General features: G+C 48.3%; 1 protein-coding gene across 1 annotated transcript; it reads left to right on the forward strand.

Moving 5' to 3' along the window:
• Nucleotides 1-9606: 9606 nt before the first annotated feature.
• LOC109765869 (gamma-hordein-3-like) lies at nucleotides 9607-10560 on the forward strand. Its single transcript, XM_073503119.1, has 2 exons — nucleotides 9607-9904; nucleotides 9976-10560. The coding sequence occupies exons 1-2, from the start codon at nucleotides 9630-9632 to the stop codon at nucleotides 10454-10456; spliced, it is 756 nt and encodes a 251-aa protein (XP_073359220.1). The 5' UTR covers nucleotides 9607-9629; the 3' UTR covers nucleotides 10457-10560.
• Nucleotides 10561-11279: the final 719 nt, after the last annotated feature.

Here is an 11279-nt window from a genome sequence, read left to right on the forward strand (position 1 = left end):
GGACCCTTCCGGTGGTTCCGGTACAATACCGGTAACCCCCGAAACTTTCCCGGTGGCCGAAACTGGACTTCCTATATATAATTCACCTCCGGACCATTCCGGAACTCCTCATGACGTCCGGGATCTCATCCAGGACTCCCAACAACTTTCGGGTTACCGCATACTAATATCTCTACAACCCTAGCGTCACCGAACCTTAAGTGTGTAGACCCTACGGGTTCGGGAGACACGCAGACATGACCGAGACGACTCTCCGGTCAATAACAAACAGCGGGATCTGGATAACCATGTTGGCTCCCACATGTTCCTCGATGATCTCATCGGATGAACCACGATGGCGAGGATTCAATCAATCCCGTATACAATTCCCTTTGTCAATAGGTACGTTACTTGCCCGAGATTCGATCGTCCGTATCCCAATACCTTGTTCAATCTCGTTACCGGCAAGTCACTTTACTCGTACCGTAATGCATGATCCCGTGACCAAACACTTGGTCACATTGAGCTCATTATGATGATGCATTACCGAGTGGGCCCAGAGATACCTCTCCGTCATACGGAGTGACAAATCCCAGTCTCGATCCGTGCCAACCCAACAGACACTTTCGGAGATACCCGTAGTGCACCTTTATAGTCACCCAGTTACGTTGTGACATTTGGTACACCCAAAGCACTCCTACGGTATCCGGGAGTTGCACGATCTCATGGTCTAAGGAAATGATACTTGACATTGGAAAAGCTCTAGCAAACGAACTACACGATCTTTTGTGCTATGCTTAGGATTGGGTCTTGTCCATCACATCATTCTCCTAATGATGTGATCCCATTATCAATGACATCCAATGTCCATAGTCAGGAAACCATGACTATCTATTGATCAACGAGCTAGTCAACTAGAGGCTCACTAGGGACATGTTGTGGTCTATGTATTCACACATGTATTACGATTTCCGGATAACACAATTATAGCATGAACAATAGACAATTATCATGAACAAGGAAATATAAGAATAACCATTTTATTATTGCCTCGAGGGCATATTTCCAACAGCGGCCCCGCTGGCCGCCCCCGATACCGTGGCCCCCTCGGGCGCTCCCGTCGCGCCCTCTGGCGCCGCCGCGGGTGGTCCCTCGGAGTCTTCGGAGACCGGCTTGACCTCATCATCGCCGGTCCCCCTCTCGGCTCCGCCTACAGCGGCCGCACCTCTCACTGGTGTGGTTACTCGGGCTCGGACTGGGACGTTTCGTCCCAGCACGCGCTACACCTCCGATGAGTACGCGTGTGCCGCGTCTACCTCGGCCCCGTCCCCGCTCCCCACCTCCGCCCGCGCAGCCCTTCGGGATCCGAACTGGCTTGCTGTGATGCGTGAGGAGTTTGACGCCCTACAGCGCAACCGCACGTGGCAGCTTGCCCCGCGGCCTCCCCATGCCAATCTTATCACTAGCAAGTGGGCCTTCCGCCACAAGACTCACCCCGACGGTTCTCTTGAGCGCTACAAGGCGAGTTGGGTCGTGCCCGGTTTTCGCCAGCGCGACGGCGTGGACTTCACCCACACCTTCGCCCCGGTTGTCCAACCGGGAATGATTCGCATTGTTCTCCAGCTTGCTGTCTCTCGCGCCTGGCCAGTTCACCAGCTCGACGTGTCCAATGCTTTCTTGCATGGCCATCTCGACGAGCAGGTGTTTTGTCAGCAACCTACTGGTTTCGTCGACACCGACTATCCGGACCACATGTGCTTGCTCTCCCGTTCTCTCTACGGGTTGAAGCAGGCACCTCGGGCCTGGTACCAGCGGATCCCGGCCTTCCTTCAGCGGTAGGGGTTCCGGTCCACACGGTCCGATGCCTCCCTGTTTGTTTATCACCAGGGCACCACCACCGCGTACCTTCTCCTGTACGTCGACGACATCATCCTGACTGCGTCTTCGCCTGCACTCCTTCAGCAGATCACAGCTCGCCTCGGCACCGAGTTTGCCCTCAAGAACATGGGGGCTCTTCACTACTTCCTCGGCATCGAGGTTGTCCGCCATGCCACTGGCTTCTTCCTGCATCAGCAGAAGTATGCCTACGAGCTTCTGGAGCGAGCCGGCATGCTTAACTGCAAGCCTGCTCCCACGCCTGTCGATACGAAGGCTAAGGTGTCTGCCGTCGAGGGCTCTCCGGCGTCTGATGCTCCCTTCTACCGCTCCATCGTCGGTGCTCTTCAGTACCTCACGCTGACACGTCCGGATATTCAGTATGTGTCCAGCAGGTGTGCCTCCACATGCATGCTCCTCATGATACTCACTGGGCTCTGGTGAAACGTATTCTCCAGTACATACGTAGCACCACAGCTATGGGTCTCACCCTGACGGCATCACCCAACACCAGCCTCGTCGGCTACTCCAACGCCGACTGGCTGGGTGTCCCGATACTCGGCGCTCCACTTCCGGCTATTGCGTCTACCTCGGGCCCTCTCTGATTTCGTGGTCGTCTAAACAACAACCCACGGTTTCACGATCGAGCGCCGATGCCGAGTACATGGCTGTGGCCAACGTCATCGCGGAGTGCTCTTGGCTACGACAGCTACTTCAGGAGTTGCTATGTGAGGTTACCAAGGCCACGCTTGTCTACTGCAACAACGTTTCCGCAGTGTACCTCGCTGCCAACCCTATTCACCACCGACGGACGAAGCATATTGAGCTCGACATTCACTTCGTCGGGGAGCACGTCGCACTTGGTCGTGTTCGAGTTCTGCATGTGCTCACCGATCAGGAGTTCACCGATGTTATGACCAAGGGACTACCCACCTCAACGTTTGAGGGCTTTCGATCCAGTCTCTGCGTCACCGGCGACGCTTCAACCGCGGGGGGTGTTGAACATGTGTACATGTACGTAGGTCTGGGTTTTGTATGCTGTACCTGTAGTGTCTGTCTCCCTCTGTATATATGTGTATCTTAGGAGACAAGATTCCGGTCGCATCCCTTGTACCTATATATATGTGCCTAGTGCACGATCAATGAGATATCGATGCACCAAATCATTCTCTACATATAGGAATGGAGCCCAGAGGGCAGTGTGTGTGCATTAGGCTTTAAAGGCCAGGACCATTTGCTTTGAGAGGCATGCCAATGAATCAATGTTCGGAACCCTATCTCCTATTCTTATGGTCCTCACCTCCTTTCTCTGATTCCTCACCCCAATTCTCCCAAAATATCCCAAATCTATCCAAATGCTGAGCTCATTTGTGCAACCTCGATCATTCCAACGACCGGGTCATGACACTCAGCGATGGGGTGGAGAGGGACATCCGGGGGTGGCAGTGCTGCTTGGAGGGTGTCATGAGACTCACAATGGCTCGATCGCGGATTTGTGGGGGAGGGCATGGTCGTGGCCACGGCATCATCGTGTGTGTCCATGTCTGGGCACGAGGGTGAGCCATCCCACGTCCCTCGTCCATGTCTGGGTACTAGCTGCTGCGCTAGCCAGGGCACCTCCTCCTCCCCAACCCCATACTCACCCATGTAGCCATCGGCATGGCCGTCGGTAACTGTAGTGGTGAGTGCCGCCGGGAGAGGGGATCGTGCCATACGTTGCCTCCTAATTGTGCCAGCGTGCTGGCTGCCTGCACTACAACACCGTGAACGAGTGTGGCATTCCTTGATGAAGGATGTCACCGCCGGTGTGTCAAAGCGTGAGTACGCAGCCATGAAGATCCCAACGCCACGCCTCTCGACACTTTATCATACATTGCTGTGCAGGTCACATCGAGAAACAATGATGCCACCATGTTAGATGCGGCTTTTGAGTCAGATCTTTGCTGACGGCAGTGCACCTGTGGTGAAGGATGGGTTGGACTCGGGTGCAGTAACTGGGGAATAATGCACATACATCTATGATCGCCGTATCGGGGGCGCCCGGGGATAGTGAAGATCTAGACAATGTTGCTTCAATGTCAGCGTCTTGGTGTGCGACAAAGGCGGAGCTGGTGGTGCCAGCAATGGATGCGTAGGTAGTCATTGCGGTGGAGGTCCTCGATGACCGTGATAATGAGATCAAGCGCTGCAACAGTGCATATCCAGGCGCGGCGCATCAGTATATATGCATGCACATCAGCGATGGTCGCCTGCGGCACTTGGTGGACTCTAGTGCCGATGAGCAAGGGTTGCACTGGTGGTTCTCCTTCGACTTCTAGCTCCAGAGCATCGACTTCAGTGTTATGGTGGATGCTACAGTGTGACCTGTGTATCGGTGTGGAGTGGCAGCATACATTTCCGTGCCGAGACATGGGTGTCTTGTCGGTGGTCATGACAAATTGACAATGGTCTAAAGTGGCAAGGAGTCCCTAGCATGGAGTCTTGGCGAAGGAGGCTATGGAATGATCCGTTTTCAGAATGCTGACTAAAACACCATTGTATGACCGGGGTGAAAACTCCTGTCGTGACCTTTATTGGTCGGTGGTCGGTCACGGTAGCGACAAACTTGAGGCATTACCTTGTTGAAGGCTTTGTCTACTTGCTAATGTACTGGTCCTCATCGGCTGATCTTGGCGACCATGATGAAAATTATTGTTTAGGTCCTCTCCGGTCGGACATGAAGACGATAGCGCGAGGACCTTTATCCCTTCTTGAAGGCGCTGCTATAGAAGATGTCGACTTAGTTGTAGCTGTCGACTTAGTCGTAGCTAGGCATTTATTTCATACCTTGTAATGGTTCGACCATGTGTGTGTTCGTTTCGTACTCTTCTGAATAATTAATAACTATGATCGTGTGCATTGTTATGATACAATGAATAAATATGAGTGTGTGCATCGCAATGATGCAGAGGCCAGAGGTTAACCCATGTTCAAAAAGAAAAAAACTAGTGTCTCGCAGTATTCTCCAATAGAAACTACAATCCATCATTTTTCTTTTGCACATCTTCCTCATCTAATTTCCCTGTTGCTGATTGTACTAGTTGAAATTACTCTACATTAGTCAGCCTGTATAACCAGTTGATTTTAGTGCACGCAATAGGAAGGAATGTAGCGGAAATCCAATTCGGCTCCCAGGTGCATGTGCTCCTACATGTGAAAAATGATTTAAAATGTTAAAAGAAATCCCAACAAAAATTTGATGTGTTCATAGTCACATCCAAATGCTACCTGAAAATTTTTAGGTCAAAAGGTTAAGCATTTTGTCATGCGCAAAAAAAAAACACACAAATTGAATACCAAATATTACACCTCAATTTGTTTTCTTTCACCGACGAAACCCTGCTGCTCCATTTTGCATGAAATTGTCAAGCATGTTTGCGACACTAAACACGAACATCTAAAAATATCAGGCTTTTTTAAAAATTATACTATTTTTTCGAATTTACTGTTCATGCAGGTGCAAAGCACTCGGAAGCCAAAACACCCTCCCCGAAATGTAGTACATATAGGTAATGTAGAATATGTGAATTGCACGATATATTGCTCTTCGTGCATAGGCACGTATATATAATGTACAAAGGTGGGACACGGACCTCAACTATACAAGGAACTAGGAGGCGGGCGCAATACACAATATTCACATGACACATATACTCAACAGATAAGTCTGTAGCAACCTTCTTTTATAAATATTGTACTACTAAACTAAGTTGTGATGACTAATTGCAATTCAACTCTTGGATGGCAATGAGAACGAGCTGTGTGACCATCTTGACTGATCTGCATCTTGTATGTGATTCTAAACAAATAGTATATGATAGAATTTATTGAATATTTACATTGGTAAAGATCAGCTGCTTCTATCTTTATCCTCCACCATCTTCCTTTCTGAAAATGTGTTCAATAAAAATTTCTCCACAAAAACAAACTTAAATTAGATATGCATAAGGCATACGACAGGGTGGAATGGTGCTTCCTGAAAAGAATGATGGAGAGGTTGGGTTTTGATAACACATGGGTCTCATTGATAATGTCTTGTGTGTCATCAGTTTCATACAATGTTTGCTTCAACGGGACAACCATGAACGTGTTCCACCCGACGAGAGGGCTAAGGCAGGGAGACCCCTTGTCTCCTTACCTATTTTTGTTGTGTGCTGAGGCCTTGTCAAGTTTGCTACAAAGGGAAGAGAACAATGGGAATCTAGTAGGTGTGAGAGTCTGTAGAGATGCACCACAAATTTCACATTTACTCTTTGCGGACGACTCCCTAATTATGATTAGAGCCGACGGGGCTAATGCTGAATGTCTACGGGATATTTTGGACGCTTACTGTGAGAGCTCGGGGCAGTTGGTAAGTGATGCCAAGTCCAGCATCTATTTTAGCCCGAATTTGGCAGTGGAAGAAAAAGTAGTAATATGTCAGAATCTGCGTATATTCACGGAAGCTATGAATGATAGATACCTGGGTCTACCGGCTATGGTGGGGGCGGACAGGAGCGAAGCTTTTGAATACCTTATCGACCGGATCAATCAGGTGTTGAGCGGATGGAAAGAGAAGATGCTATCTACAGGAGGGAAAGATGTGCTCATCAAGGCTGTTGCTCAAGCCATGCCAGTATTCGCGATGTCGGTGTTTAATATCCCGAAAAAAGTTTGCAAAGGGATGACGGATGCCATATCAAGATCCTGGTGGGGTGACGACGATAACCATAAGAGGATACATTGGGCGGCTTGGTGGAAACTTTGTATTCCGAAGAACAAAGGAGGGATGGGATTTAGAGATCTGCATAGCTTCAATCTTGCTTTGCTGGCCAAGCAAGTATGGAGATTGTGAAAATCCGGACTCATTGTGTGCGCAGGTCCTAAGATCGAGATACTACCCGGACGGGAAACTTCTGGATGCGAAGATGAAGCCTGGATGTTCATTCACATGGCAGAGTATATGCGCTGGTATTCATACCTTCAAAAGAGGGGCCATTTGGAGGATAGGAGATGGGTCACAAGTTAATATTTGGTCTGACCCATGGATAGCAGCGAGCGCGGATGGACGTGTAGTCACCCCGAGAGGAGCAAACCTGTTGTCGAAGGTATCTGACCTGATCGACCCGACGACAGGAGTGTGGGATCACGAGCTTATCATGGATACGTTCTGGCAGGTGGATGCGGAGAGAATCCTTGCTATTCTGCTGGCGCCGTCCGGGATGATGGATGATTTTATAGCGTGGAGGTTCACAAAGAATAACATTTTCACGGTTAGGTCGGCATATCACGCTGAGTGGGATCATTAGTTCGGATGCTGGTTCGAGCAAACGGAAGGCCAACCATCACAACAATATCCAGTCTCGGCAAAATTGTGGGAATCTTCACTGCCGGGTAAAGTCAAGATACATGCGTGGAAAGTGTTGCATGGGTTTTTGCCATGTTTTGGAGTCCTCGCGAATCATCATATAGCTATGCCCACGAATTGCCCAATGTGTGCAGGAGGATGCGAGGATATAAAGCATGTGTTGTTTACGGGTCCAAGAGCGGCTGAGATATGGAGATGCCTGAAATTGGATGGCTTTATAGAGGAGGCAAGCGAGGTGGATAGAGCTGGTTCATCGGTGCTGGACTATATCTTATGTGCACCGCGGAGAGGAAGTCTACTTCCGGATGTCAGTGCGCAGACCCTAATCCTTGTGGGAGTGTGGTATGTGTGGTGGGAGAGAAGGCAAAAGGTCCATGGAGAGGAAGTACAAACGCCAGCCCGATCGGCGCTGTCGATTTCTGCCCTAGCGACCAACTACACGAACGCAAGAAAGAAGGAGATGGGCGTGAAGAAGGGAGGATGAACCAAGCCAAGGGAGGGATTCGTGAAGCTCAACGTTGATGCATCATTTTATGCACAGAATCTGAACGGAGCAGTTGGGGCAGTGCTCAGGTATTACAAAGGGTTCTTAGCAGCCTCCAACAACAAACTGGAGCACGTGTCGGATGCAGCATCAGCAGAAGCATATGCACTGAGGCATGGCCTCCTCCTAGCGCAACAGATGGGAGTAAACAAGCTGGTGGTGGAGGCGGATTGTGTGGAGGTGATCAGTACAATGAACTCGGGTGGCTTCACTGCAACAGGAGCGGCGGCAATTTACGCAGACTGCAACGTTTTATCAGTAGGTTATACTTCGGTGTCTTTCATTCACTGCCCTAGGGAGGCAAACTGTGTCTCTCATGAGCTAGCTAGGCTGGCGGTTTTTAGTCCACCCGGGTTGTGGGTTGAGGAACCACCGGCATCTATTGTAAGGTGGCTGGTGGATGATGTAACGGTTGTTTGATCTAATAAAGAGGCCGAAGTTTCAAAAAAAAAAACTTAATTGGACAGAAAATATCCCCGGCAAGTCACATATCTTGTGCAACTGTTCACTACTGAAAGGATATTCTGCAACTATCCATTAAAAGAAATCTATGTTTTACAAAACATAACTCTGTATAAATTAGCCAAGTAAGACCCTATCTGAGATGGTTAAGTACAAGAGCCAAAATTGCATCGCTGGTACGATCCTGGTTACTTTGGCCATTAGGGTACATTGAGTATAACTAGACAGTTTCAGCGCCTCTTCTTGCCTGCTTTTTGCAGCACCAGATTTCAATGGGCTTGCGACCAGGTAGATAAACACGCCAACAAAGGAAACGACAGATGCCAGTGGCCCATACTTCGCAACAATGCTCTGCAGACGAACGGTTGATCCATCAGTCGCTAAATGATGGTTGACTCAGGCTTCCTATTTGGATGTAATACTAGATAAGTTGGTCCAAAAACAGAGTATAGTGAAACTACCTTTGCCTGAAAAGTCCCATGTGCCAAATTAAGGTGGATACCCACGAGTGAAGTGTCAGCACCAAAGATATAGCATATCCAAACATTAGAATCATGAAAGGTTTCGCCTTGAACTGAATGCAGTGATATGATAACTAAACTAACCAATTCAAACTTCTGCTGCGGAGGTTTCTCAGCGAGAATATCAAACGGAAAGGACGGGCGTAGAACATGCCTCCTTTAGAAAAGGAAAAGAAGCTATTAAGTTCAGGGAACAGAATATTATAAAATAGCACAGCACATAATGAGATTTAGCTGAAAATATTCAGTTACTCACTACAGATCCATGGATTAGTGAATCACATCTGAGTGTGCGTAACCAAACAACGAGTAAAGCTCATCGAATGCTGACTACAAATCACCAGTCACATGTTCTACTAACATTTATAACAATCCGAATCCTGATTGATGTTTGGTACAGTGTGACTGATTTTCTGAACATGCCAGTTCAGTTTTCTAGTAAGACATAAAGCATTCAACGCATGAATCGCGTAAAATGGAACAAGCCTTGACTGCAGCCTTCATGGGAACGCGGTATTTGATAACTGCGGGAAACTTGCCCTGCGCTTTGGTCTCCAAGACAAAGTTGTGGGATGTCGTTGAACCGCTGGCCATACAAACAGAAGGTACATACCAAAGCAACTTTGCCGATGAATCCAAAATTACACTTGTAAGTAGCGCCACCAAACAAAACATACCAAAGGATTAGTTTCATAAGAGTAGTAGAACTTTAGAAGAAAGCAAATGTAAAGACAAAAAGAAATCATTTCATGTCAGCTATAAATAGCCATACACCATGAAGACCCCCTTCCATCATCCATCCTTCACATATTTAGAGCACAAACATGCAAACTAAACAATCAAGAGTAACCACAAATCCACCATGAAGATCTTCTTGCTCTTTGCCCTCCTGGTTGCCACAACGATCATCACCACCACCACTGCGCAGCTTGTCCCTAATGCCCATGACTTAGAAAGGCCACAACAATCATTTCCGCAACAGCAACCACTTCCCCGGCTACAACCATTCCCGCCGCAAGAGCCACAACAACTTCCCCCCCAAAAAGAGCCACAACAATCATTTCCACTGCAGCACCCACAACCCCAGCAACAAGAACCACTTCCCCAACAACATCTATTTCCGCAGCAACCGCCACAATAACAATTTCCACGACAGATGCAAGTTCCACAGCAACAACAAACATTCCCGCAACCTCAACAACAACCACATTCCTGCAACAACAACCATTTTACCAACATCAACAACCATACCCGCAAGAGCAACCATTGGCTCAGAAACAACCTTTTGTAGAGGAAAAACAACAATGGAACTTGTGCAAGGAGTTCCTCTTGAGGCAGTGCAACCCGGAGGAGAAGGTGTCGTTACTCTATTCGGTGACCCCGTTCCTCCGACCAAAGACCTCGCAACAGAATAGCTGCCAGTTGAAGCGACAAGAATGTTGTCGCCAACTTGCACATGTCAGTGAGCAGTCCCGATGCCCGGCCATCCAAAGCATTGTGCATGCCATCGTCGTGCAACCACAACAGTTGGGCCTGGGAATGCCCATGCAACCTCAACAGCAATTGGGCCAGGGCTTTATCCTACCTCAGCAACTAGCCCAGTTTAAGTTGGTTAGGTCACTTGTGATTCAGACTCTGCCTATGTTATGCAACGTGTATGTGCTGTCTGGTTGCTACACCATTTGGTAGCATGACCGCTTGCATGGGTGGACAATGAAATGACAAGAGTTGTACTACTAGATCGGTGGACCTTGATTGTTTACACAATTGGACGATCAATGTAGAAATGAAAAAAAAAATTGTGCACCATCATATGTGCGACTCCAATCAGTACAAGTTCAAACTTGGTAAGAACGGCAACCAAATTATTGTTTGCATAACATTGCTTGTTCATTGTGAAATTCATGTGATGTTTAGCTGTTCATCCTAACCACAACATCAACCATCTACATTAACTACTTGGGTTTTTAGAATTAACAAGTGTGAAACTTGAGTTCAACTGAAGAACTATTAAAGTGAGGCCTAAGGAGCTAGAGGTAATTGCACCATCGGTGCTTAAGCTTGGCATGGATGTTCACTTTAGTAGCTGCAATTGCGAACAGATAAGCGATTCCAAACCTTGGAACCAAGCGTGCAGATATGGTGTTAGAGCATCTCCAGCCGTTGGCCCTCCAGGGGGCTCAAAAAATCGCCGCCTGAAGGTGAACCGGCGCTAAAATCTGCTTGGGGCCGATCGGGTTCCCAGCCGCCGCGCCCAGGGTCGCGTCCAGACGCCAATTTTAAACTTTTTTGAAAAGAACTTGGGCTAAAAGTCGGCAAATGGGACAAAGATTCGGCAAAACATGACATAAAATTCGGCGACTTAAACAGTTTTTACATAGCAAACTTGAAATGTACTAAAAAAACAAAGGCCGCGACTACAGGCCGAAGAACTCGCTAAGCTTGGCGTAGTCGCCGTCGTCGCCGCCGCCATCGTCGTCCTTCTCCTGCTTCACGCGGCTGCCCCTGCTGG

This window comes from Aegilops tauschii, chromosome 1 (genome assembly GCF_002575655.3).
Source record: "Aegilops tauschii subsp. strangulata cultivar AL8/78 chromosome 1, Aet v6.0, whole genome shotgun sequence".
In the NCBI taxonomy this organism is placed as follows: domain Eukaryota; kingdom Viridiplantae; phylum Streptophyta; class Magnoliopsida; order Poales; family Poaceae; genus Aegilops; species Aegilops tauschii.